We start from the raw sequence: 26,277 nt of genomic DNA on the forward strand, positions 1-26,277 counted from the left end.
CCTCCCCTCTCCCCGCGGCCACAGAAACAACTTGGAGCACTTGGAGTGCAGTCGGCAACCGCACACCCAGGGCCGGGGAGCTGAGAAGCGCACCCAGCGGGCCGGATGATTGGCATCGGGTTGCGGGCAAGAGAGCCCTAGCCCAGGGGGTGCGCGTTCGCAGGGCAAGGGCCTTAAAGTAAACACAGTTCTCCGAGAGGGCTCCGTGAGTCCGTGTACCGGGTTTCCCCTTAACTGCAGAACGCCCCCTCTACTCGGAGCTAGTGGACACGGACACTACGACACCACCCGTCACGTACACACGACTGTCTAACGTGTACACTGCCCGGCCTCCTCCCCACAACTAGATTCGCAATTTCACGGGGACGCACGAGCCACGTCAGTCAGCACGCCCACCACACGGAAATACATGCGATGACGCCGCGCGCGGTGGGAGCGAGCGGCGCGGCTCACGCCCTCCTCGCGTGGGTGCTGCTTCTCTGGGACGGGTCGGCGCTGGGCCAGATGGATCAGATGCCTCGCAAGCCAAAGCCAGCGCCGCTCAACGGCGACCTTCCCTACATCCGATGCCAGACCTGCGAGATCATGGTCGCGCAGGCGCTCGGGCGGGTGAAGGAGGTGCTGGAGTCGCAGGCATCGCCGGCGGAGAAGAAGAAGAAGGGAGCCAAGCGGCGGTTCGAGCACTCGAGCAGCCTCGGCAGCGTCGAGGGCGCGGTGGAGGATATCGTGACCGGGCTGTGCGATGCAGAGGGCAAGTACGGGGGCTGGATCTCTGACTACGACGTTGTCAAGCGAGATAGCGCATTGAAGCTCGAGAGCCAGGTCGGAGGGGACGTCGCCGGCGGCCACTGCCGCCGCGAGTGCCGCACCATCGCAAAGGCGTGCGCTGGCGTCCTGGAAGACGTCGAGTCGGACCTCGGCGACCTGCTGATTTCGGCCGCCAAGTCGGGCAGGTCGGCCGGGACGACGGCGCAGCGGGTCTGCGTCAAGATGGCCGGCGTGTGCAAAAAGGGAAAGACGCCGGCGTGGCCCGAGGGCAAGGTGCGCAAAAACGAGCAGTTCAAGCCCAAGACGGCAAAGGACAAGCAGACCGAGGAGCTGATGGCGTCGCTGCAGAGCATGCCCGGGATGGGCGGGCAGGGGCTCTCGATGATGACGGGCTCCGACATCGACCTCGGGGAGAACAAGGTGGACCCCATTGACGAGCTCAAGGATGAGGTCTGACATAGTCCTGGATGGGCAATGCATACGCCTAGTTGGGCCTCAGATCGCCCGACCGCGTCCCGGTGCTCTGCCGTCGGATTTGTGACTCCGCCGCACCGCGCCGCGGCCGGGGGCCCTCCGGAGGCCGAGGATGGCCGTGGCGGACCGGGGACGAGTTCTGGGAGGTGAAGTGTCGGTGAGTATATTGTAGTATGTAGAAGAAACCAATCATGTCCACAATATCTCTCAGTCTAGCTAAGCCTGGGAAGGCGATGCCGGAGCCGTAAAGCAGCTTGATGGTGCTTCGCCGGCGTGCGTCCCGGAGCGGTCCCGGACGGGCGGTCCGTGGGAGGAAAACGAGGATCAGCGCCGACGGCGCTCTGATTCGACTTTTAACTTCAAACAAAGACAGTGGCACGCGCCGCAGCGTGGTGCATGCCACTGTCAGGAGCGGATCCGTCAGTTAGTCGTGTTCACGCCTGCATCGTGATTCTCACAACCTGCCCTCACCGTGTGACATCAACATTCTTTTGCAGCGTCAGGCAGTCCTCCCATCGCCTCCGTCGTTCACTGGCATCGCTGAAAGGCCCGGTGCGGATGCTGCGCAGTCTCGCGCGGCCCGCCGCCGCCAGCTCCTCCACCTTTGCGGCGCGGCGGCCGTGGGCGCTTGCGGCGCGCCGGCTGTTCATCCAGACTGAATCGACGCCGAACCCTGAGGCGCTCAAGTTCCTGCCGGGCAAGGATGTCTTGGAGAGCGGCTCGCGCGACTTCCGCTCGCTCAAGGACGCGCAGGCGTCGCCGCTCGCGCGGCGGCTCTTCGCGACCGAGGGCGTCACGTCGGTCTTCCTCGCGGCCGACTTTGTGACGGTGAGCAAGTCGGACGAGATGGACTGGGTCGCCCTCAAGCCGCAAATCTTTGGGGCGATGATGGCGCGCGCCGCCGCCGCAGACACACCCGCGCGCGCCTCCTCTGCACGCGCTCCGCTCGCAGCGGCGACGCAGCACACTGCCTCTGCTCAGGACTTTTACGCGTCCGGAGAGCCCGTGCTGTCGGAGGAGTCGGGGAGCGAGGAGCTGGACTCGCTCGTCATCACGGACGACGACTCCGAGGCGCGCGCCTCGCTGTGCGGGAGGCGGGGGGCGGGAGCGGTCCCTGTCGAGTGCCCCTTGAGGGAGCCTCTCTCCCGCGGTGCAGGTGGTGCAGATGATCAAGGAGCCTGCTCGAGATGCGCGCCCGGCGATGAGGTGAGAAGTGAATTGAGTCGAGGTGTGATTTGGTATCAAGGAGCTGCTCGAGATGCGGATCCGGCCGTCGGTGCAAGAGGACGGCGGCGACATCGTCTACCGCGGCTTCGACGACGAGAGCGGCGTCGTCACGCTGCAGATGCAGGCGCACCGCCGGGGCGGGAGAGGGGACGGGCGGAGAGGCGGGAGAGGCAGCGGCGGGGCCGTCTCTTGCGACTGCTGCAGCCGCGCCGCCCCGTTGTCCGCAGGGCTCTTGCGCCGGCTGCCCGTCCTCCTCGGTCACGCTCAAGGCTGGCATCGAGAACATGCTGCGCCACTACATCCCGGAGGTCAAGGAGGCGCGCGGGAGGAGGGGCGGGGAGGAGGAGGAGGAGGAGGCCTGGCCGCGAGGGTCGAGGGTGGGATGGGGGGCGGTGGAGAGGGGCGGCGGAGGGGCGATGGCGGGGGCGGGCGATGAGAGCACACCGCCCGCACCCGCGCAGGTCCGCGACATTGCAGCCGACGACGAGGAGATGGGATTCGAGGCCCGCCGGGTAGCAGCGAGTAGGGAGAGCGTGCGGGCAGGCGGGGAGAGGTGGCGGAGAGGGTCGGGTGTGCATGTCCAGCCTCGTCCGCACCACGCACGCGCCCCAACACCATCCCGCCACCACCCGACAGACGCCGTGGTGACTGCTCTGGTGACTGCTCTGCCTGCCCGAGGAGCCCCCGCCCACCCCGCCCCGGGGGTGTCGCTGTGCGAGACGTCGACCCGCGCCGTCGTCTGCGCTCCCCTGTCGCCGCGGCGCAGCCATTCCAGGCGGGGAGGCGAGCTCGTGCCTCGCCTGCCGCAGGTGAACATGATGGACTTGGTCAAGACGAAGCCGCCGAAGCCCAGAGACTGACCGGCCGGGCTACCAGGCTGTGGCGAGGAGCAATTTTGCGCAGGGCTGGGAGGGTCGGGGGGCGCGCAGGGCGCAGCAGCCTGTCGGTTCTCATTGTACCTCGTGGCGCGGTTTCACGTGCGTCCGTGCTCCGTGGGTCGAGGAAGGGCACGCAACTCTTGTACTTAGGATTAATGAAATAGCTCCCCAGGGCACTTGGATCACTCGAAAAATTAACTTTTCTTTTCCAACCACACACTCGCTCCCAAGGCCCGGGACGATCGACTATCCTATCTCCCAAAATCAGAGGGAGCCCCTACCAGCGGCTCGACCCACGCGGCCCTACCCGGCACGCCCTGGCTGAAGAGGAAGTGCAGCTCGTTGCGGAGACGGAAGCGTTCATCGTCCTCGGCACGTCTTCGAGGGAAGGGCAAGGTCTCAGCATCGCCGGGCTCGACGTTGGCGTGGCAAACCTGTCCGCCGGCGCACGGTGGGCGTTTCTCGCCACGAACCTGCCATATTTCGTCGTAGCGGCCACCGTGCACAGCTATTCGACGGTGCCTGCATCCTGCGACCTACCCGCGGCGTGGCCGTTGATCGAGACGAACGAGTGTCCCTTTGGCGCCGCGTGCTCCTCGCCGGCCTTCTTTGCCAGCGTCATCCTGCTGCTCGGCCTCGTCAGCACTTATTGGCACGGGGCCCAGAGTCGCCTCGCTCCGGCTCTCTACTGCCGAGCCCGCCTGCAGACGCCGCGCTGGCAGCGGCGGCTCATTGTCTCCGACATCTCGTGCTCATGCCTAACCTTCACGGTCGGCTTGGCCTGTTTCGGCGTCGCGCGCACGGTCGAGTGGCTGCTCCCTGCTCTCGCGCTCTTTGTCGCCGGGTCGGTCGCCAAGCGACGGCGCCGCTACGCTCAGTACGCGGTCATCCACGGGCTGTGGCACGCGATCAGTGCCGGCGCGATCCACAACATCGTGCTTGTGGAGCGGACGCCTCTCGCCTTCCTCTACACACTGCTGCACAACTCGTCGTCGTCTCATGATTCCAGCATGGCGCATGCTCCTGAGTCCGAGCTTCAGCTCTCTCTCTACTCCTACGAATAGCGTTCTTTTTCTCTTTTTCTGTTTTTTTGTTTTTTTGCCATCGAGCGTCGTTGTCGGTTTAGTTTTCACTAAGTCGCGCTCCCAATACGTGCATCACTTTTGTGACAGGTCTCAGACTTTGAGCGGCCATATCTCGGTAATAACTATTGTCTATTGTCCTAATTGATGGTCCACCGGGTGACCGGCGCTAAGACCGGAGAACTCATCGCCATTTCGAACGGGCGCCGGGCGCCCGTTCCAAATCCGAAGAGTTTTCAGGTGGACCATCAATAGTTACCGAGATATGGCCGCTCAAAGTCTGAGACCTGTCACAAAAGTGATGCACGTATTGGGAGCGCGACTGTAATAGCAAATAGGCAAAACACAACGCTCTGTTGGTGCGCCGACCCCTCACACTGGGACACAACCCCTCATTCCCAACCTTTACTTTCGCCCACCTTCGGCTGAGGGCTGACAAGCTGCCGAGCCCAAATCACTGTGAACGCAGTGATTTCTTGTTGGTTTTCAAAAATCTCTCTCTTGAGTACATGCCGCATCTCACTTCTCAGACGTTTCACCATAATATCTCTCTCCCTTGCGCGGCCAGGCGTGTATTTTTCTTTTCCGGAAAGAATTGAAAGAGCCGAAAGAAAGTGCTGCAAGGCTTGCACACCCAAGAGCGCTGCGAGCCCTTTGACCCTCCGCGAGTGATTGGAGGCGGCCTTGTGTGCATGCAGCGAGTCACGCTTGAATGGACCGCCTTCAGCCTCTACTGCTCGGTGCCGATGCGCCGCCTACGGAAGGCCGCAGTCCCGCACGCTTCGGAGGCAAGAGCATCGGGTTCGTGGCCTCCATCGCCCTCACAGTCAACAACATCTCCGGCGCTGGTATGCTGTCCTTTCCGCAGATGTTCCAGCGGGCAGGGCTGCTGCCCAGCCTCGCAGCGCTTGCCTTGGTCTGCGTGCTCTCCACTCTGTTTGCGACGATGCTCTCCGACACGATAGCTCGCGTTCCGGGCAACACGGGCTTTTCCCGCCGGATCGAATTCTCAGACCTCTTCCACAGGTTCATCGGGCCTCGCACGGCCCTGCTGACGCAGGCGGTCTTTTACCTCAACCTGCTGTCGCAAAACCTCGCGGCGATCGTGGCGTGCGCCCAGATGTTTGACAGCTTCGCCGGCAGCTTCTACCCGGGAGCGACGTATGCCGTGCGCGTGTCTCCGTCGCCCGTCTCGCTGGTCTCCTGGGAGCCGAGCGCCTGCAAAGGCCCGCACAGCGTGAGCATGGGGCGGTGCGTGCCCTTTGCGGACGAGGGCGACGGCGCGATGCTGGTCAGCGCGGGGTACGTGGCGACCACGCTCGTGCTGGCGCCGCTTGGCCTGATGACGCTGGAGGAGAACATGGCTCAGCAAAAGGTGTCCTTCGTCGCGCTGTTCACTCTGACGGCGCAGTTCCTGTTCACGTTCGCCACGAGCGGCTCGGGGCACGACGTCCCTTGGGTGGGCGAGTCGTGGATCGACGCCGTCGGAGTCGTCATCTTCAACTTTGCGTTTTGCGTCACGGTGCCGAGCTGGCTCAACGAGAAGGCGCCCTCGGTCAGCGTCAACCGCGTCTTCTGGACCGCGACGGTCACCTCCACGCTCCTCTACGCCGCCGTCGGCTACCTCGGCGCGCGTGCCTTTGCCGACGCGCCCGAGAACATGCTCTCGATGCTCCTGTCTCCGCGCGTGGGCCTGCCGACGAGGCTGTGCGCCACCCTCTTCGGCGTGCTCATCGTCGGGCTCGGCGTGCCCATCTTCTGCGTCATGATGCGGTACAACCTCGTCAACGGCGGGCTCTGCGGCGAGCCGTGGGCGCACGTCTGGTCGAGCGCCGTCCCGTTTGGAACCGCGTGGATGCTCTACCAGGGCAACGTGATGCTCAAGCTGCTGGCCTACTCGGGCATCGTCCTGAACGGCTTCATCGACTTCCTCATGCCCGGGCTCGTGACGCTCGTCTCCCTCGGCGCTGCGCACCGCACCCTGCAGGCGGCCGCCGGCGAGGCACCGCACGCGCCCGTCCAGCCCCTGCCCGCGCGCCTGCTGCCCCACTACCGCAACATCATCCTGGGCATGGACGCCTGTCTCGCCGTGCTCCTCCCGCTCGGCTTCTGGCTGCAGCTCCAGTCGGACCGCGCGGCCGATGCAGACGGGCTTAGTTAAAGGCGTAGCGGGGGGAGAAACAACGCCGCGCGCTTTGCAAAAAGCTGGCGGGAGAGGCGCATATACGGGGAAAGACGCGGTGGCGGACGCTCTCTGGTCGTACTGGGAGCACTCGTGGCGGACGGTGCGATCGGTGCGGTCGGTAACCTATAACCTTCAGGGCCGGGCCTCGAGGCACGAGGGCCGGGCGTCATATATGTTTTATAACCGACACACACTTTTCATGAGACCCCACTTTTGCAATTTGCCAATGGCCCAAACCAACACACGGCGGATGGGGCGGCTAATATAGAATCGTTTTTACAACAAAGCTCCCTCGCACGACACTGGGCACGGGACTGGCGCGCGGCTTAGAAAGCGAGAGAAAGAAGGAAAACGGGGGGTGACGGTCCTCCGATTTTAGCAATACCTTTATGTGATGTTACAGGTGGGTTAAGAGGGAGATGTGCGCGACCGCGAGCTGCGGCGTGCGGGACCGCCGGGACGGCGGGCGGGTGATTGCGACTCGCGGCCACTTTTGGCGACTTTTGGGACGCGCGTCGATCGGCCGAGATTCGGCATGGCAGGCGAGGGTGTCACGGCCATGATCGTGGCTGCTGACGCCGGCGACAACCCGCTGGCGGACCGCCGCGAGGACCGGAAGGCGGCAGAGCGGGAGAGGAAGGCCAAGGTGGCGAAGGTCGCCTCGCAGGCGACGAACGCGATGGCGGCAGTGCGGGCGCAGCTCGATTTGCGGGAGAAGGGGGCAGCAGACAAGGCGGCGAACAAAGCCAACGACGACGCGGGGGCGCCGGTGAGGGCGTCGTCTACGATGCTCAATACCAAACAACTCTCTAACACTCACACGTCATTTGGGGCCTGGAGCCCTGTTCACGCGCGCGCGAGACGTGCAGACAGGGTTGCCAGGTGAGAGCGAATGGCGCGGTTCACGCCTCGCACAACAGAGAGAGAGATGCGCTCTGCATGGTGGGACATAAAAGAAAGCGAGTACTTGGGCGAGTAGGCCGTGCGGTCGACGCTGCCGCGCGCGGCTTTGCGCGCGAGGCGGCGCAGCTTGAGAACGGCGGTGGGCGAGAAGCCGCCGCCGAACGTCTCGTGGAGCAGCAGGTTGAAGTTGTTGCGCTTGACAAAGATCGCGTCGTGGTAGAAACCGCGATGCGCCTTGACGTAGCCGTGGCCGTTCTTGTGGTCGAAGGGTTGGCCGGGTTGCCCGCGCGCCTTGCAGCCCATGTTTAGGCGGCGGGCCTTCTCTTCGGTGTTGCCGAAGGCGTAGGAGTGGCCAACGGAGGCGGGCGTGCCGCCGCTCGAGGCGTTGCCAACGCCCGCCGAGGAGGTCTTGAGGAGGGGCGTCCAGAGCTTGACTTCATTCACCTCATCGCATCCTCCCGGGCCAGCGTGGGGTTCCGCGAGGTCGACCTTGTACCCCTCGTTGTACTGCCGGGTGAGCTCTGGTTTCTCCTTGTCACCGTGCACGTCCGGCGCGTTGGCCGGGGCGCGCATCGCGTCCGCCCAGGCGGCGAGGACGCCGTCGTGGGGCCGCCGGGGTGGTGGGCCTTGTTGTAAAGGTAGTCGCCGAAGAAATCGACTGGCATGCCCCGCTCGAGCGCGACCCGAAGGGTGGGAAGCGCCACGGAGAGCCAAAGGCCGAGCTTCCGCTGGAGCTCGTCCTGGAGGGCGTCGGAGGAGAGGGCGGTGGCGTACGTGCCGTCGACACGGACATCGAGGGCTTTGCCGGCGAAAGGCGTTGAGGCGGAGACAAAGCGCGCGGCTTCGCGGTTGTTGACGGCGCTGTCTCCGAGGGACGGGTTGTTCTTGACGTGCACGTCCCGCGCCTTGACGAGCTCCTGGTGCGCGAACCAGTCCTGTTGTTGTTTTGTCCTCCGCGCTCCGGCTTCAACAAGACGACACATAGCTGTAAACATGGTCATGCTACATGCATGGAAGAGAGAGCTAGATTTCTTGTTGGCTTCTAAAAATCTCTCTCTCTGCATGGAGGAGAGCCTTTGTGCTTTGAGCATGGACGGCGCGACGGTCGAGGCGGATAACAGGCTTATTGGCTGCCGAGGCTTCGCGATTTCTCTTTTCCGGTGCCAGCCCTGGGGGCCGGAGCGTCGTGGAGCGTCGTGCCTGGAGCGTCGTGCCGGCTGCGCAGCGCGTGTGAGTGTGCCGCCCACAACACTGCCCACCATCCCCAATGGCAGCCACAGCTCCTGTACGCCTGCTCGTGCTCCTCTGCTGCTGCGCCGCCGTGCATGCCTTCGCTCCGGCGCTCGCTCCAGGCTCGCCTTTGCGCCGCCTCGCGCCGTGCCGCGAGCAGTGCTGCTTCTGCCCGCCGGCCGAACGGCCGGCGCGGTGCGAGCTGCGGCTGAGCGACGCTGGCGCTACACCGCCGAGCCCGGCAGTCGCAGGGCTCGGCGGCCGCACGCTGCTCAAAGCGAGGCTGATGCTTCTGGCGACGGCAATGCTGTGGGGCACATACCCCGTGAGCATGAAGCTGATCTACGCGGCCCCCGGCGCGACTCTCACGCCGATCGGGACCACCGCCATCCGCTTCGCCGTCATGGCGCTCGCCGCCCAGGTCGTCCTGCTGGTGCAAGCGCGTGCGCCCGCGGGTGGTGGCGTGGGCGGCGGCGAGGGCGGCGGCGGCGGCGACACCTTCTGGCGGAGCGCATTCGAGCTCGGCGCGTGGGGTTGCGCCGGGACGCAGCTCAACTCGATGGGTCTGCAGCAGCTCTCCGCCGTCCGAGTGACGCTCATCCTCGCGACGGTCAACATCTTGACGCCCGCACTCGCCGCCATCTTCGGCACCTCCGACAGCCAGCGATCCATCCCGCGGCGAACGTGGCTGGCCTGCGCCCTCTGCCTCGTCTCGACCGTGCTCGCGGCGCGCCTCCCGCCCCTCACCGCACGGGCTGCCCCGCCCCGAGGCCTCAGCTCGCCGCCGGGCTGCCCCGCACCGAGGCCTCAGCTCGCCGCCGGGCTGCCCCGCACCGAGGCCTCAGCTCGCCGCCGCCTCCTCACCGCAGGTGCAGGTGAGCCCCGCCTCGCCGCTCGTCGCCGCGGCCGCCTCGCGCCTCTCGCCGCCGGACGGGTGCGTCCTGGCCGCCTCGCTCTGCTACGCCATGTGCAAGGTCCGCCGCCTCCTCCCCTGCCCCTCCCCCCTCCGCGGTCTCTCTCCCCCCCTCCCCCTTCCCCCTCCTCACCTCCCTCCCGCGCCTCCCTCCTTCCCTCCGCTAGCCCCACGCCCCTCCCGTGCCCGAGCCGCCCCTCCTCCCCCGCGGCCCGCAGGTGCGTCTCGGCTCCTTCGTGGAGCGGCACCCCCCCGCCAGGCTCGCGGCGGGCCGGCTGCAGACGCAGGCCCTCCTCTCCTTCGCACTGCTCGGCCTGCTGGGCACGCTCGGGGGTGCCGCCACCCTCTGGCCAGCTGCCTCTAGCGGGACGCGGCGAGATCAGCCGAGATGACGCGAGCTGGCCCCGGGCGAGTAGGTATCCACAGCTTCGGCGTGGGGGCGCTGCTCCGCTGGGCGTCGCGAGTGACTCTGCGGCAGGCGGCCCTCCTCGTCGGCTCGGCGCTGCTGCCCGGCGTCATCGCCACGCTGCTCCAGGCTGCGGGGCAGCGCGTCGTGCCTGCCGCGAGCGCGCAGCCGATCTTCGCTCTGATGCCCGTCTTCGCGGCGCTCTGGGCATTCTTCGTGCTACACGAGCCAATCAGCCCGAACGAGGCGATGGGCGGGCTCGGCACCGTCGCCGCCGCCGTGATCGCCTCGTCCGCGACGCCGGGTTCTCCGTCCAGCGCCGCACTCCGGGCGTCCGTGTCGGCGGACGGGCATTCTTCGGCCGCAGGCTCCACGGCCGAGACGGCGCCTGTGCCCACGAGAAGCGCGAGCCAAAGAGGGACGGAGATGTGAGTCGGGAGCGGATGCCGCAGAGTGCGGGGAGCTCGAGAGAGCGACCCGGGGCGGGCCGCCAGGGCGCGCAACGTCGAGAGAGTGAGACGTGAGAGAGACAGTGCGGTGAGAAAGCGAATACGGGCTGCCCTCTCCTCAGGCCTGAAACGATGCGGTCAACGTGTAGGGTGTTTCGTTTTGCGCATCCCACTGTGCGTACCGACGATCCCACGAGAAGGAAACCACAGCACACCCGAGATACTAGTCCGCGACGGCCCGCGATCCGAACGTGCGATCGAGCCTTGCCGCCGCCCACTCCGCCGACTCGAGCGCCGAACATACGGTCGACCCCCTCTCGCCCACGGCCTCGCCGGCGAGGAGCAGCCGGTCGCACCCGCTGTCTCGGAGCTCGCGCCAGACGCCGCAGCCGCCAACGGACGGCGACGTGTAGCCGCCTTGCGAGAATGGGTCCGAACCCCAGTCCACCTTGATCGCATCGAGGGCCTGCAGCTCCTCACCCATCCCGTAGACGGCGCGCAATTGGCCGAGCAGCCTCTCCGCCGCCTCCTCCGTCGTGAGCGCCTCGCAAAGGGCGGAGTCGCGAGGCCCAGCCAAGAAGCCAGCGGCGATGAACACGCCGCCCGCCGCCTCACGCAGCCACACCTGCCGCGCAAAGCTCTCCTCGTCGCTGCACAGGAGCAGCTCGCCCCACCGCCCTTCCGTCGCCGGCTCCCCACTCCTCCTCTCCCAGACCTTGTGGCTCAGCTGCAGCATCACCTTGGACGCGCCGTGGCACTTGACGCGCCGCGCCGCCTCGAGCAAGCCGCACCGGACGCCGCGCAGACCGAGGGCTCCCGAGGCGAGTACCGGGAGGGGCACGGTGACGACCGCGCAATCGAACGCCTCGCCGTCGACTCTGACGCAGCCATCGCTCGCCGCCACGACGCCGACCGGCCTGCGGAGGTGCAGCGAGGCGCCGGCGGCGGCGGCGCGCTGAGCGAGCGCGACCATGGCGGCCGCGTACTGGCCCTCCATGTGGAAATCGGTGGAGCAGTCTCGCGCATCGAAGAAGTGCTCGCGCCGGCGCCACTCCTTGACGCCGAGGTCCTCGAGACTCGTCGCATACTCGACCGCCATGAAGGCGTCCATCGCGCGCTGCGCCGAGGGCGGCAGCGTCGAGGCCAGGTCCGCAAACGTCGTGTCGGCGCGAGCATCGCTCGCCCACGAGTCGTCGCAGAGCACGTCGTCCCAGCACTCACGCATCCGCAGCGTCGCGGCCACGTCGCGGCCATTCCCATCCACAAGAGCGCCGTCGGAGTAGAGCCGCACGCGGAGCGCCTCTGGTGCGTCCTCCGCGTAGTCGACAAGCGGCCGTGGAGGCGCGAGACCCGCAGCAGCGCACAGGTCAAAGACTGGGCCTCGCCCGTGCGAGAATTCGGCCCCCAGATCAACCGGAATGCCGCCGAGAGTGCCTCCCGCGCAGCGGCCGCCGACCCTGTCGCGCGCCTCGTAGACTGCAACCCGCCAGCCTCGCTCGCCGAGCAGGGCGGCCGAAAGGAGACCGGAGGCGCCGGCGCCAACGATGCAGCAGGAGGGCCGCGTCATGCAACGTGACGCAGCGGATATATCTCGCGAACACGCGCCGAGCCGTCCGGGTGGAAAAAGAATTGGCCCGCGCAAAGCGGAGTTGGAAAAACAAGCGAGGGCTGCTGTCATCATTAGATTTATATGCTCAACATCTCTCCTTAGTAGTCAAGAAAGAAACACACACACATCCGTCACTAGAATTTGTTCGGTCAATAAAAACGCCCTCGCAGGCAGAACACCAGTCCCCATACCAGTCATGGAAAACATGTCCATCAATCAAACAACCCTCTTCCGCAACGGTATCAACAACAACAAGAGTACACACGTGTCACTCAACCCAGGTCTCGCTCCCCCTCATTCCGTGACCGTGTGCCGCCGCAGCAGCCGGACGACGTCACGGCGCACGACCCAGTCAGACTCGTCCTTCCCTGCGTGCAGCGAGACGCGGATGGCGCCGTCGCAGCTGCGGATCTCAGCCACATCACCCGGCCACCACGCCTCATCATTCAGCCAGATCTCGAGCTCACTGTCCACCCCCAGCTCCCCCTCTGTGACAGCTGGAGGAGTAGACGACCTTGACCGGCGAGGTCTGGGTGGTCTCAACAACCTTCGAATCCGAAAAGAATTCCGAGCGTTAGCCCGTACCCGATCCCGATCATCATCATCTGGCTCGCTGGGGTGCGCTTCTTAGCTCCCCGGCCCTGGATGTGAGGCTACCGACTACACTCCAAGTGCTCCAAGTGCGCAACCGCGGGCCCCGAAATCGCAAATCGCACAGTGACAGTCAGAAGACATGAAAAAACCCTTCTCCCACAAGAAAGACCGGCCACGGCTACGTCAAGGCGCATCGCGGTTTCTACCACGACGCGATCTTTGTCAAGCGCAACAACTCCGCACAGCCTACTCGCCCAAGTACTCGCTCTCTTTTATGTCCCACCATGCAGAGCGCATCTCTCTCTCTGTTGTGCGAGGCGTGAACCGCGCCATTCGCTCTCACCTGGAGAGAGAGAAATCACGACTCTCACAGTGATTTGGGCTCGGCAGCTTGTTAGCCCTCAGCCGAAGCTGGGGCCGGTCCCGTAGCCGAGAGAGCCCGCGCCGATGAGTTCGACGCGGACGGGGGGGCCTGCGGAGAGGCCAGCGAGGTGGCGATCGCTGTACTTCATGGTGCCCTCGGTGGGGCGGCTGACAAGCCAGAGGTCGATACTCTGGACGACCCATAGGATGCCACGAATGCCTGAAGGAGAGGGAGGCGAGGCCAGAGGCAGGCTCAGCTGCTCTCGGGTGATCCCGCTTTGGTGGCTGAAGGACCCGATGGTCCTGTCACATTCGTGTTCCGAGTCGTGGGGGTAGAAGAATTCGAGGTAGAATCGAGTCAGCACATCCTTGTAGTACAGCGGACCGCCAGGCTCGCCGGCAGCATCCGCAGGGGAGGCAGCATATGAGGCACCAGTTTTCTGGAGTGCTCAGCAGCTGCGGCCGCGGTGGCAGAGTCGGCCGCGGTTCGAGCGAGCAGCTTTTGGCTGCGGGTTCGAATCGCGGAAGGCTCATGCCCTCGCGGAGCGACGCGGGTCGCGCGGCGCGCGCGTGTGCGAAATGCGACAACAGACGACAGATGCCAGAGGCCTGAGCGCTGTACGCCTGAACTTTTGTCGCCGCAATCGACACCGCCGCCATCTTGACGAGCAGCGCGAGCGCGCTCGTCGGCGGCCAGCCGTCGCGGGCCGGGCCGAGCCCGGCCTCAACCGGCCGCGCCGCCGCAGCAGCTCTCTCTCTCACCTGGCAACCCTGTCTGCACGTCTCGCGCGCGCGTGAACAGGGGGCTCTCCAGGCCCCAAAAATGTGACGTGTGAGTGTTAGAGTTTGATCTGAGTTGTTTGGGGTATTGCTAAAAATCTCTCTGAAGACATGCAAGACGGGGTCCCAGGGAAGGCAAGCAAAAGCCTTATCGCGCGCGCTAGACGTTTTCACGTAAACGCACGTTTTTTATTTGGTGTGCACAGTGAGAAAGATAGCTAGAAGAAACCCCCCGCGCGACGGAAGCGGCCTGACTAGCCGCCGTACATGAGGGAACAGGGAGGAGGGAGGAGGGGAACGCGTGCACGGCGGACGGGCACGCGAACGGCCCCCTCCCCGCGGTGTCAAAGGGCTGTAGAGTGTCTGTTGGTTCCGAGCGAGAGACGGCTGCCGGTGCTGCGCGAGTGCGGGGCGCTGCGATCGGGCTCTAGCGGCGGAGCTCACTGCTGCTGCTCCCCCTGCTGAATGCGCTGCAGCGCCGCGATGAGTTCCGCCATCTCGCCCTGGCCCGCCGGCGCGAGGGGACGGGGAGGCGGCGGCCCGCATAGCGTCCCCTGCGCGTGCTTGCGCTGCAGCGAGGGGAGCGCCTCGGCCACCGCCGACCAGCCGCTGGCGGCGAGGGCGCTCGCCACTCGCTTGTCGGCGGCGGCGGCGGCCTCGATCACGACGGCAGCCTCGATCCAAAAGGGGCGCAGCGGCGGCGGAGAGGCGCGCGGCGGCGGCGCGGCGGCGCCGTCATCGCCGCCGCCGCCGCCGCCGCCTCTGGCGAGCTCTGGAGCGAGGGCGGCGACGACAGAGTGGTGGAAGGCCCAGCTGCCGGAGAGGGTCGCTTCGCGGAGGGCGCGCGAGCCTCCGAGGAGGGAGGCGCGCACGAGGGCGAGCGCCGCCACCTGCGAGGGGCGCGAGGAGGAGCCTCTCGCCGCTTCCCTCGCCAGCCTCCGGTGTGGGGGGGAGGGAGCGGCGGGGCGTTGGGCGCGGGGCGGAGGGCGAGTGACCTGCAGCAGCGAAGCGGCCGGGTAGTGCTCCAGGAGCGTCGCGGCGCGGCTCGCCGGCGGCGGCTGGCAAGCAGCGAGCGCGGAGGAGAGCACGGGCCGCTTGGCCGAGACGAGGGTCACCTACGGCCGCGAGAGACCCCACCGTGCCTCTACACCATGCCATTGCCTCCTCTCCAGCCTCGCCGTCGGAGGAGGCGCGCCGCACCAGGAGCTGCAGCAGCCGCAGCCGCGCCAGGCCGAGCGTCGGCCGCACGGCGCCCGAGCCGCCGCTGGCCGCGGGCAGGTCGAGCAGCGAGCACAGAGCGGCCGCGTTGGTGGAGCACCACTTTAGGGCCTTGGGCAGCAGCTTTGGGTTTGTGCCGGGGACGAGAGCGTCGACCTCGGCTTGCGCCGCGCGCAGTAGCGCGTCGGCGGCATCGGCGGCGGCGACGCCGTGGGCCGTCTCCGCACTTGCAGTCAGGAGCGTGGCGGTCGCCTTGTCAAAGCTCAGCCCCTCTGGGCCAGTCTCGTGCCTCGCGCTGAAGATCTCGCCGATGTCTGGCGCCGCCGCCGCAGCAGCAGCAGCAGCTTTTTTGCGCGCAGCCGCCGCCTTCTGCTTCTCGCGCTTGAGCTGGCTCGCACTCTTGCCAGCGCCAGCAGCCTCGGTGCCAGCAGCCTCGCCGCCGTCAGTGTTCGCAACAGCCTCAATACCGCCGCCGTCGCCGTCGCCGGCACCGCCGTCGCCGTCGCCGGTACCGCCGTCGCCGCCCTTCTTCTTCTTCTTCTTGCGAGGCTTTTTGTCCGCCTGGCTGGGTAGCATAAAGGCAGAGGCCTCCTCCATGGATGGCAGGAAAAAGAATTTTGATCTACTATGGAGAGCAAGCGATCGGCAGGCGGCGGCGGCGTCGCAGGACGAGGCAGAGGAGAGCGACGCGACAGGGGAAGAAGCGACAGGAGAGAGAACGACGAGAGTGGGACGACCGCGGGGTGGCATGAAGGTTGCAGCGAGAATCGGCGAGAGACTGCGAAGAGAGATAGGAAGAGGCGGACGCCCAAGGGTGGGCGACGGCTAGCGCACCACACCCCTCTCCTTAAAATCCCTGTGTGGTGGCGGCGTGCCGTCCTCCCATCCAGAAGCGACGGACACGAATCCCTCTCCGAGCCTCCGCATACAGAATCCTGTCTCGGGTGGCAGAATCGCTAGTGCAGAATCCTCAGGCCTGGACAGGGTTCTCCAAGACTCTATAATCCCTGGTGGCGGCGGCATGCCGTCCTCCCATCCCTCCCTTGGCGTGTCTGTTTTCTTTCTTTTCTTTCTGTGCCCTGCCGAGGCTGCCGTCTCCCCCATCCCTCCCTTGGATTTGTTCTTTCTTTCTTTCTTCCGGTCACCAACTACCGTCCTCCCATCCCTCCCTTTGGGTTCCTGCTCTTGGCGCGCACTGGCACTAACACAGGAGACAGGTACACCACGGGAGCAGAAGCACAAACTTTGAGGGCCCTTAATCGAAGCAGGCACTCACACGCATCCCGTCACTTCCCGTACATCCCAAGCAAGACGGCGCCTCCGATGATCACCAGCACGGAGACGGAAAAGAGGAGCAGGGACGGCGCGCCTCGGATCTCTCCGAAGAAGAGCGCGCCCCAGAGCCCCGCCACGACGATGCACGTCTGGGTGAGGGGGTACCCGACGGCCTGCCCTAGGTGCAGGGTAGCGAACGTGGACTCGAAGTTTCCGATGGCCCAAAACACGCCGGTGATGAGACCGGGCAGCGCGAGCTCGGAGCACAAGAGCGGCGGCTGCGGTCGGAAGGGGACCCGCGCGTATAGCAGGAAGAAGATGGGCTGGACCGCCGCCACGCCCGTCGCAAAGGTGGCGATGTACCCCATCCCGACGCTCGCCCCGTCCTGCCCAGAGCGCTCCTCGGAAAAGTAGTGGAACGGCACCATCAGCGAGCCATTAAGGAGGCCGCAGCCGAGGGCGCCCAGCCAGCCAGCCCCCGCCCTCGCGGCAGCACCGCCCACGCGGCCCTCCGCCGGATTCAAGAAGGCCTCGGCTGCGGCCTCGGCTTCCGGCGGGCCGAGGCTGCCGCTCTGCGCTGTTGCCACTCCGGCGACGCCGGCAGCCAAGGTGCAAAGCGCCGCCACGGCGCCGGTGACGGAGCTGGGCCGCTCAGCAAAGACGAGCGTGCCCCACAGAAAGCTGACGATCATCGTCGTCGATCCCCACGTCGCCACAGCGACGCCATAGCCGATCCCGTCGATGCCAATTTTGCCACACATCATGCTGCTGATCCAAAGGGATGCGCCCGCAAACCCCCAGAAGGAGAAGGAGAAGGGCGTGAGTGCGAGGACGAGGATCGAGCTGAGGGCAACCCCGGCCGAGAAGTAGAGCTGAAATATGGGCGGGTCTGCGGCGGACACCTCTGGGAGCTTGATGAGGATGCCATACGAGCCAAACGCCCACACCGCTCCCGCCACGGATACCCACCCCGTCGCTTCGGACGCGGACTGCAGGCAGAGTAGCGTGCCGGCGAGGCAGGCCGCGTTGATGGCCGCCACGCCGATCGAGGCCCGCCAAATGCGCGAGCTGTCGTCCGTGGGCGGCATGCTTTGAGTGTTGTTGAAGGATGGTAGTAACGCTTTGAGTGTTGTTGAAGGATGGTAGTATGGCAGTGCGGTCGGAGGGCGGCCGGGTCGCGCCGGAGCGGCCAGCGCGGGGAGGTGGGGGTGGTGCAAAGTAACGCGAAGGACGAAAGTCGCGCAAAAACTCTTTAATTTAATTCACCCGATAGATCTACCATCATCTGGCCCGCTGTGGGTGCGCTTCTTAGCTCCCCGCCCTGGATGTGAGGTTACCGACTGCACTCCAAGTGCTCCAAGTGCTTCCACGTTCATGAACCACTTCCTACTTGTGCAGGCCCGGTTTCCCGGGAGCTAGCCCATATCTCAACGCGGCGCATCTGTTTTAAATTCGTTCTTTCTTACTGGCGCGCACTGGCTCCCCGCACAACAGACCTGTAACACAGGGTCTAGAACATCCTGCTCAAAGACGAGATCGGCAAGCCGCTTCCACACACGCGAGTGAGGGCACGTGCTGTATCCAGTTCCACATTCGATCTCTTCAACGGGGTGGGGGTGGGGGTGGGGTGGGGTGTGTGCGCGCGCGATGGGGGAGGCAACGGGCACAGGGGTGCTCGAGTGCTGGGCCGCCGTACTGGCCGCCTAAGCCCGGCCGGCTCTCGACCTTTGATTCGCTACCTGTAAGGGCTCGCGACCATAGCCTGCACGAGCCAGCCCTCCCCAGCGCTGCCTTTGCTTTCGGTCGAGTGCCACTGGAGGATAGCTCTCGACCTTTGATTGGTTACCTGTATGAGCTCGCGACCATAGCCTGCACGAGCCAGCCCTCCCAAGCGCCGCCTTTGCTTCTGGGGCTGAGACGCTTGTGTCGGTCGAGTGCCACTGGAGGATAGCTCTCGACCTTTGAGTGGCTTCCTGTATGAGCTCGTACCCGCTGGTGCCAACGGATCCGCCATCCACGGCTCGGCTTCTGCACCTCGCGTGCATCGTGAGCTTTGCCGCGGGGGGGAGGTTGCCCGACGTGATGCATGAAGCAATCATGGGCGAGAGCGGCATATTGACCTCGTTCCTGCAGCCCTTTGAGTAGAACATGTGCGGCGAGCAGTCGCCGTTGCACGGCAACGACGGCCGCGACTCGAAAGCCCGCTTGAATTTGGCATCGCGCCTCATGTAGTTGATCAAAACGCCGTCCAGCCATCGGTAGTTGCCCACGCCCCCAACGTTGCCACTCGGCACCGTGCGGTTACTCGACGATAATACAAGAAGAATACGCAGCTTGGAAGTTGCAGACGCCTATAAAGAAAAAACAGCCAGCTAAATTTCGGCGGCTAAAAAGCAAAGGACGGGCGCTTTTGATCGGCAAAGCAAAGTTGGAGTAACGGCGACCGCGTCGCCACAATGCCAGTCGCCTGTCGAGCAGCCTTGGCGGCGCGCATGCGCCGCAGGGTTGACCGACAGCCGCGCGCCTCGAGCCTCTCGCTCCACTCGCGGCACGACGCGCCCCGCGCGCCGGTCAGCGCAGCAGGAGTATTGCGACATGCTGCACAACGCCAGGGACAGCACTGAGAAGCTGGCGCCAGTCGCCCACCCGCATGTCTCAGCACCGGGTGAGGGAGCATGCTGCGCACGCTGAAGCAGCACGAGGTCACCACCAATCAGGCCCTCACGCCACTGCACGGCCGCCCTCGAGCACCAGCAGCCGCGCTGCGCCATGCTCAAGCTCAGGAGGCCACCCTGCTTCTCGCAGCTTTCTGCAGCGCAGCGAGCGAGCAGCGCCGCACCAGGCGGACCCATGGCGTGTTCAGCCAGCCGTGAGGCGGAGGCAGGCCGAGTGAGCGCGAGCCGCGCGGGAGGCCATGCCCCGCGCACCCGCGAGCGAGTGGCACGAAAGAGTGCACAAGTCCGCATGCTTTTGCGTAACGTACTCCCGTCCTAAAATTCTCTTTTGGCGGCAGACACTTCTTCGCATGAGGGTGGCGAGCCGGAGCCTCGCTTGCTCGGTGCACCAGAGGCGGCTCGGGCTCTCACTCGCTCCGCCGCTCAGGCGGCGCAGCTCGGCAGCCGCAGCTCCCGACCTCGCCTCCACCCTCTGGCGCGCCCTCCTCGCCTCCGCGCGCCGGTACGACAAGGAGCCCGCCCTCCGCTCCCTGCTCGCCACGGCGCGCACGGCGGAGCACGACATCACCAGCGGAGCGTGGGCCGAGGCTGAGCGGCCGGCGCTCGGAGATCTGCAATCGGCAGAGGAGGTGGCCCAGCGGGTCGCCGAGCACGCCGTGCACCGGCTTTGCGACGGCGGCCGCCTCTACGTGCCGGGCAAGTCGGACGGAGCCGACAGGCGCGCCGTCGCGGCGGTCCGTGACGCGGCTCGGTCGGCGCTGGACGTGGCTCCGAGCCACCTGTTAGTGGACGCCGGGTTTGCGCTGCTTCGGATGCTCGAGGCGCCGGTCCGCATCTCGGAACGGGTGCTCTCTCCGCGGCCCGGGCGAGAGGCGCGCGACGGCGAGCTCGAGCCGCCGCCCCGCCGGGTGAGCCGCCCGGCGCCTCCGTCCGCTCTCTCGGTGCGGCCGGCTCCCAGCCAGGAGGAGGCCTTCAGCGCGGGTGCGGTGCTGGTGTCGCACCCGCTGATGCGGCGCGACGTCGTGCTGCTGCTGCAAGCGGACGGGCCTGCCGGGTACGCCTTTGGCGTCGTCACCAACCAGCCGACCGGCGAGCCAATCGCTCTCAGTCAGGTGGCCAGCCCTAACCGAGCCCTCACCTGGAGCCTGACCCTCCAGGCGCGCCGCTCGGAGGAGGGCCTCTTGCCGGCGCCGATTCTGCGCGCGCGCTCTGCGTCGGCCGCGCGCCGCGTCAGCTCGTGAGGGATTGCGAGTAGGTCCCGCGTCGAGCGTCAAGCAGGCGGCGCGGTGGACGACGGGCGGGCGGCAGCTGAGGGACGAGATGCACCAGCACCGCCGCGTGCGCGAGGCGGAGCTCGAGCGCTCTCCGGCACAGGGCTAGGGGGGCGCGACTTCTTCACAGCTGCGCCTGTGAGCAGGCCGAGCTCGAGCTCTTCAGCGAGTCGACCGTCTTCTACGGCGGGCCGGACGGCGGCTGGAACGTGACGATGCTCCACCCGCACGGCGGCGTGGCGGGCTGCGTACGCGTGCGCGACGGGCTCTACTACGGCGGCGACCTCGCCTCCGCGGCGGCGATGGTGAGGGAGGGCGAGGCGGCGGCGGCCGACTTTTGCTTTTACCGCGGGCGGATCGATTGGCAGCCCGGTCAGCTGGCGGGCGAGTGCGAGATGGGGGAGTGGGTGGCCGGCGGCTGGGACGTCAACCCGCGCGGCAGCGGAGGCGGCGACGACAGCTTCCACGGCCTGCCGAGCCACAGCGGGGGCGACGCCGAGGGCGGCGGCGGCGAGGCGCGCTCCTGGCCTCCGCCCGGACTGATGCCGAGGCTGGCGAGGTACGCGGCGACGGCGTCGGACCTGCAGCTCTCCGACGGCGTGCTCGGCGGGGGCGGCGGGGGCGGCAGGCTCCGCTCGTACAAGGTCGGCGCGTGGGCGCACGTTGTGTCTGCGCTCGCGAGAGGGGCGGAGGAGGCGGCGGGAGGCGAGGCTCCGCACCCGCTGCACGATTGGCTCCGACTCCACCCCGTCGAGGCTGAGGAGGCGCGGGCCCCGGGCTTTCCCCTCTTCTCGGTGCCACTCTCACCTGCCTTTACCGGTCGCCCCCGCCGACGCAGGCGGCGGAGCTGCACCGCGGCGGCGGGCGCAACGCGGAGGGCACGCTGCAGCCTCCGGCCTGGCGCACGCGCGAGGATTGGGAGGCAGCCGAGAAGTGAGAGCACGGGGCGCGGAGAAAGCGCGGACCGCACCGCGCGCGGCGAGAGATCGAAAATAACGAGGGGGTCCGCTTCAACGAAACTGTGGCCGTACGGTGTACGCGCTAGCGGGGGGGGGGCGCGGGGGAACGGGGATTGGGCGCGCCGACCCGCGACCGCCGTGCCCGTGTGGTGGAGGGTGTAATTCTTGATCTGTGAATTCTTGAACTACTGACGACTCCCTCAAAAGTTGCGCAAAGTACACGGGAGTCCCTGCGCACTGTACAGTGAACTACTGACGACTCCCTGCGCACTGTACAGTACACTTTAACACGTGTCCCCCCCCCCTCGCCCCGGCGCCCGCCGCACGGTGCCGGCTCTCGCATTTCTCTCTCAACTCAACACGCCGCCCGCGCCCACCCTCTCTGCCACGGCTTGCGCCACGTGCGCGAGGAAGCGGTCGGCGTGGTTCGAGGAGAGGCCGACTCGCTCCACGAGCCGCTGCAGCCGGGCCTCCCCCATGCTCTGGATCTCGTCCCAGTCGTCATACCCGTGCTCCTCAAACGCATCCAGGTACCTGCGGCGAGGAGTGCGGCGTCGGGCGGGATTCGCAGCGGGGCACACGGGGCTGGCCCGCCTGTCCAGCTTGCACGCCGCCAGCTGCGCGCCGATCTCTCCCATCACCAGCCTGCGCTCTGCCTCTCCCGCAGCCCGGCGCGCGCTGCCCTCTGACGCCGCTCTCAGCGGGCGCGCCGCCGAGAGCTCGAGGCCCGGCGGGATCGGGCGTAGCTTCTCTCCCACCCTCGACTTTAAGCGCGACCTGTACCGCTGGTCGAAGAAGCGATACAACACAAAGAAGAGCGCGAAGCCACCGATGACGGTGCCGAGGCTGCGCGCGAGCGGCCAGAGGCTCTGCGAGGCGCGAAGGCTTTCCGCGCGGGCGACCGGGTCGGTCGGGCGCTGATAGCGCGGGTCGTCGGCGTGCGCCTTGAAGTAGGCTTGCGTGTGGCCGGGAGGCATTGCAAACCGCAATGGAGTGGATTCGGTGCTGAGCTGGTAAGGTACACAAAACACGGTGTTGCCCGCCGCCTGGCGAGTAGTGCGAGGTCCGCTGCTGCAGTCCGCGCTTCCGCTCGAAGGGGTTGTCGCTGTCGTAGTCGCAGGCCAGCTCGTGGCCGCCGAACAGCTCGCCGACAGCATCGTCGCGACCGACGCCGCCGCTGAGGCGGGGGGGGCCGCGGTGACCACCGCCGCCCACGTCGTCCTCCGACGAGTCGGCGTCGGAGTCTGGGGGGGTGGGAGGGTCGGGGCGCACCCACTCGCGGTCCCTGGCCGCCTTGCCGCCCGCTCCGCCGCCGTCGCCGCCGCCACCGCCGCCGCCCGGTGGGGGGTCTTCCCCGTCGGGTGCGACGGGCCGGGCGGCTTGAGCCTCGAGCCGCTCAAGCCGCTCGCGAAGCACTCGCGCAGCTCCTCGGCCGAGTCCACGGGAGCGGAAGGCACGGCTGGGGCTCCGTCGGTGCCCCCGCCAACCCCCGAGGGGGGGGGCTTCCTGCCCAGAGCCATCTTTTGCCTCTATGCTAGGGTGCCCACAGGGCCCAAAAAAAGAAAGGAAAAAAGAAATGGGCCACTGCCGATCGCAGCACTTCGTGTTGGCCAGTCGAGAAATTGAGAGTGTGACTAGGAGGGTGGGACGCTGGGGATTCTCAAAGGTATACCCTTGGAATGGCCGGATCCAGCCTTGAAAGTTACGAGATCGCGCGCGCTTCGCGCGCTGCACCGCCTGTTCTCCGCGGCTGAGTGACGACGCGTGCCGTGTGCCAGCAGAGTTGGGCGCGCGCGGCGTGACGGCGCCGGCGAGGGAAGGCGCGGGTGCAGCGGCCGCCGGCGGTCGTACCGCTCGCCGGCCAGCGCAGCAGCGGCCAGCGCAGCGGCCGCCGGCGCAGCAGCCAGAGCAGCCGGTGCGCGCCTTGCGAGGCGAGTACTGCCGCCCGGCAGCCTTGAGGCGGCCGGGCGGCAGTACTCGCTCGAGCTTTGCGAGCCGTGCGCGCGCCCAGGCGCGCGCGGCGCGCGCCCGCCCGGCTGCCAGTAGGAGGCGGCGCAATATGTGGCCTATAGTACAGCCCTTGAGGAGGAGGAAGAGGCTGGCTGGCAGTGCTGTATGCCGCCGGGGGCAGTTTTTGGGTGCTGTCCCCATCCCAGGGGGCTGCAGAAGGCGTCCGCAGCCGGGACAACCCGCCCCCCCAGCCGAGGCCGGTCGAAGCCCACTTGAGTGCAGCCATGAGGAGTCCTCTTGGTGCTCCTGGCGGCCGTTGGAATGGCGAGCGCGCGCCGATGGGGGGGGGGGGGGGGGTCTTGCTTGCTCCACACCGAGCGCCATCGGTCCGGACCGGTGCACTCACCGAGGGGTGGCCTGCACAAGGTCTGAGCCGCGGGCGCTCGGCGCCAAGTGCAGTGTCACGCTCGCGCTGGAGCGGGACACAATGGGAAACCCTCGTTTCCTATGAACTCGGTCCCCCAACGGAAGAGGCCTCGCTCCTATTGGAACTGGCCAACATCAGATTTGCCTCGTGCGTCCCTTTTTGAGTCGGAAAGCTATTTTCTTTTGGGTCCTGTGGGCACCCTGTCTATGCGGGCCGTACGTCTTGGTCTGCGTCGGAAGCGCGCTTTGGCGCGGATTTGCCCATGTCGTTGGGCGCACGGAGGGAAGGAGAGGTGGGCTCCTGCCCGAGAAGGTCGGCTCGCGGGACCTGCGCGGAGCTCGCTCTGGCCTCTCTGCGTGATGCCGCTCGAGCTTGGGCGCGTGCACGCAAGGGTCACGCCACACGCGCAAGCAAGAGCAAACATTTGAGGAATACCACAGAAGGATGGCGCTGCAGGAGAGAACGAGATGTGGGTGGGTGGCACACAGGCAGGGTGGCTGGGTGGCATGATCGCATGATCCATGAAGCTTGAATGAAGGTCGCTGAGAGAGATTTTTAGCAATACCAAACACGACCAGGAGGAGAGAGACGAGAGCTAGTAGATGGGAGAGGCAGTTGGGAGGCGGCTAGCACTTTGCCAACGACATCCATAAAGCGCACGCAATTACGAAGTGGTACTCGCTTCCAACCACTTTATTCTTCCTTTTCTGTGCCTTCTGTGCAGCGGTGCTTCGGATCGCGTCGAGCACTGCGCCTGTATCGTGCTTGAGCACGGCCTCGAACGTACTGAGGACGGCTATCCCGAGTTCGTTGAGCAGACCCTCCAGCACAATGCTGATGAGCTGCGTCGGCGTGTCCAAGGGAACGGACGTCGCCGAAAGTCCTTCTAGTTCACGCCGAAAAGTACGTCAAACGCCTCCTGATAGCTTGGGCAGTGCTCCCACGCAACTGGTCCGTCCCGCCACCTCCAGTGCGCAACTGAACCATGAAGGTGCTCCTTATCACTTACGAGTTCACCCACGCTCCGTTCTCCGGCAACGGCATGCTCTCCCGGTCGCTCGCCAAGTCGCTCCTCTCGCTCGGAGCCAGCCTTCGCGTCATCTGCTGCCGACCGGCGCCCACCCTGGCGGGCCTCGCTGGAGACAACCACCTCGCCGAGCCAGAGGTGGCGAGGCCGGACATCGAGCTCTGGACGATCCAGCTGCAAGAGGCCGCCGGCTGGAAGCGGCTCGACGACGCCTCGGCCTACAAAGACTTCTGGGCCGGCGCGGGTGGCATGGGCGCGGCCGTGGCCCGCTTCGCGCCCGAAGCCGTGGTCGCGGTCGACTGGACAGGCGCGGGCGCGTGGAGAGCGCTCCGAGAGAGCGGCGTCGCCGACTCGAAGCTGTGCTACCTCAACTTCCGCGTGTACGCGTCGGGCATGGCGGAGAGCCGAGGCGGCTGGTTCGACCGGATGGAGGCCGCCGCGCTGGAGCAGGCGCAGCTGGTGCTCGCCCTCTCTCCCGCCGACCAGAAGAGCCTCGCAGCGCTGCAGCGCCGCTCCTCCCCCCCCACTGCCACCCTGCCGCCCGTCCGCGTCCTGATGCCGCCTCTGCGCGCCGACGTCGCGGCTCTCGCTCTCGCGAGCGGTAGCGGTGCGGCCGCCGCGGCGGCGAGTGCGGCGCTGCCCCCGGCGCTCGCAGCCGCGCTGGCACTGCCGGGCGCCAGGCGGCGCTTCGTCACGTGCGGCGTGCGCCTCTCGAGCGAGAAGGAGCCGATGCGTTTCGTCGCCTTTGTCGAGCACGCCTCCGCCGCTCTGCGCGCGCTCGGCCTGACGCCGCTCCTTTTTGGCGCGGCGGCCGAGGCGCGCCGCCCGCACTTGCGCCGTTGCCCCGGGACGGGCCACCGGCACGTCCACGGGCACGTCCCACGGCGCACTCACCGCCTCCACGGCGGGCGTGTAGGCCGAGTACGCAGAGGAGGCAAAGACGAGGCTGCGCGCCGCGTGCGAGGCTGCCGCCGCCCTCTCCGGCGTTCATCGGCCCTGAGCCCATCGCATGGACTGATCTATCGATTGATAGGACGCCGTCGTCCTCTCCGACTTCATCGGCCCTCCTGCCCTCGCCGCCGTGTTTGCGGCCACCGCACTCAACTTTCACCCGTGCAGATACGACGCCTATGGCGCGGCGCCTATGGCCCGGCGCCACCCCTCGCCGGCGTGGCGAGCCACCCTTTGGACCGCGGTGTAGGCATGAGCGTCGTCGAGGCGGCCGCGTTTGGCGCGCCATCGGTCGTCAACGGAGGCGCAAAGGTTGGTGCTGCACAGCTCCTTCCGGCCGACGAGGGCGCGAGCTTCGAGGCCCGCTTTGACGGCGCGGCGGACGAGGCGGTCTCGGCGGAAGTGCTCGCGCTGCTCGGCGACCAGGCGCGAGGAGGAGCCCGCCGCGACAGCCGCCCCGCCTGCGGCAAGAGTGCCGTGGACGTGCGCTCCACTAGGCGCGCCTCGCTTCGGTCGGGAGCGCGGCACGCGAGCGGGCGCTGGGCTGGGACGAGTCGGCTTACGGAGCGGCGTTGCACGGCCACCTCGTGCAGCTCTCCGAGGGAGCGACCACCGACGCGGGCGACGGCCGGACGGCGGCCGCCGCGCCACCGGGCGGGGCGT

The 26,277-nt window shown here is 66.9% G+C and overlaps 7 protein-coding genes across 7 annotated transcripts; 5 read left to right on the forward strand and 2 right to left on the reverse strand.

The window, feature by feature from the left end:
• Nucleotides 1-414: 414 nt before the first annotated feature.
• Nucleotides 415-1,224, forward strand: EMIHUDRAFT_98334 (hypothetical protein; the record flags this gene model as incomplete). The annotated part of the gene is made up of 1 exon (XM_005789321.1): nucleotides 415-1,224. One exon carries the CDS (start codon nucleotides 415-417, stop codon nucleotides 1,222-1,224), a length of 810 nt encoding a protein of 269 aa, XP_005789378.1.
• Nucleotides 1,225-5,141: 3,917 nt separating this feature from the next.
• On the forward strand, nucleotides 5,142-6,590 carry ACPT19 (amino acid/polyamine transporter II; the record flags this gene model as incomplete). Its single annotated transcript, XM_005789322.1, has 1 exon — nucleotides 5,142-6,590. The coding sequence occupies one exon, from the start codon at nucleotides 5,142-5,144 to the stop codon at nucleotides 6,588-6,590; it is 1,449 nt and encodes a 482-aa protein (XP_005789379.1).
• A 2,194-nt stretch (nucleotides 6,591-8,784) lies between these two features.
• Nucleotides 8,785-10,498, forward strand: EMIHUDRAFT_98337 (hypothetical protein; the record flags this gene model as incomplete). Its single annotated transcript, XM_005789323.1, has 4 exons — nucleotides 8,785-9,465; nucleotides 9,617-9,721; nucleotides 9,879-9,993; nucleotides 10,077-10,498. 4 exons carry the CDS (start codon nucleotides 8,785-8,787, stop codon nucleotides 10,496-10,498), a joined length of 1,323 nt encoding a protein of 440 aa, XP_005789380.1.
• A 240-nt stretch (nucleotides 10,499-10,738) lies between these two features.
• Nucleotides 10,739-12,322, reverse strand: EMIHUDRAFT_201294 (hypothetical protein; the record flags this gene model as incomplete). The annotated part of the gene is made up of 3 exons (XM_005789324.1): nucleotides 10,739-11,432; nucleotides 11,502-12,006; nucleotides 12,316-12,322. 3 exons carry the CDS (start codon nucleotides 12,320-12,322, stop codon nucleotides 10,739-10,741), a joined length of 1,206 nt encoding a protein of 401 aa, XP_005789381.1.
• A 4,043-nt stretch (nucleotides 12,323-16,365) lies between these two features.
• Nucleotides 16,366-17,442, reverse strand: EMIHUDRAFT_98339 (hypothetical protein; the record flags this gene model as incomplete). Its single annotated transcript, XM_005789325.1, has 1 exon — nucleotides 16,366-17,442. One exon carries the CDS (start codon nucleotides 17,440-17,442, stop codon nucleotides 16,366-16,368), a length of 1,077 nt encoding a protein of 358 aa, XP_005789382.1.
• Nucleotides 17,443-19,379: 1,937 nt separating this feature from the next.
• Nucleotides 19,380-21,237, forward strand: EMIHUDRAFT_98340 (hypothetical protein; the record flags this gene model as incomplete). The annotated part of the gene is made up of 4 exons (XM_005789326.1): nucleotides 19,380-20,141; nucleotides 20,187-20,258; nucleotides 20,447-21,094; nucleotides 21,139-21,237. The coding sequence occupies 4 exons, from the start codon at nucleotides 19,380-19,382 to the stop codon at nucleotides 21,235-21,237; spliced, it is 1,581 nt and encodes a 526-aa protein (XP_005789383.1).
• Nucleotides 21,238-24,621: 3,384 nt separating this feature from the next.
• Nucleotides 24,622-26,248, forward strand: EMIHUDRAFT_449164 (hypothetical protein; the record flags this gene model as incomplete). The annotated part of the gene is made up of 5 exons (XM_005789327.1): nucleotides 24,622-25,410; nucleotides 25,580-25,648; nucleotides 25,697-25,796; nucleotides 25,865-26,040; nucleotides 26,112-26,248. Coding segments are annotated over 5 exons (1,269 nt in total), but the record flags the coding sequence as incomplete, so codon positions are not given.
• Between the last annotated feature and the right edge of the window lie 29 nt (nucleotides 26,249-26,277).

This window comes from Emiliania huxleyi, assembly GCF_000372725.1.
Source record: "Emiliania huxleyi CCMP1516 chromosome Unknown EMIHUscaffold_13, whole genome shotgun sequence".
Lineage (NCBI taxonomy): Eukaryota > Haptophyta > Isochrysidales > Noelaerhabdaceae > Emiliania > Emiliania huxleyi.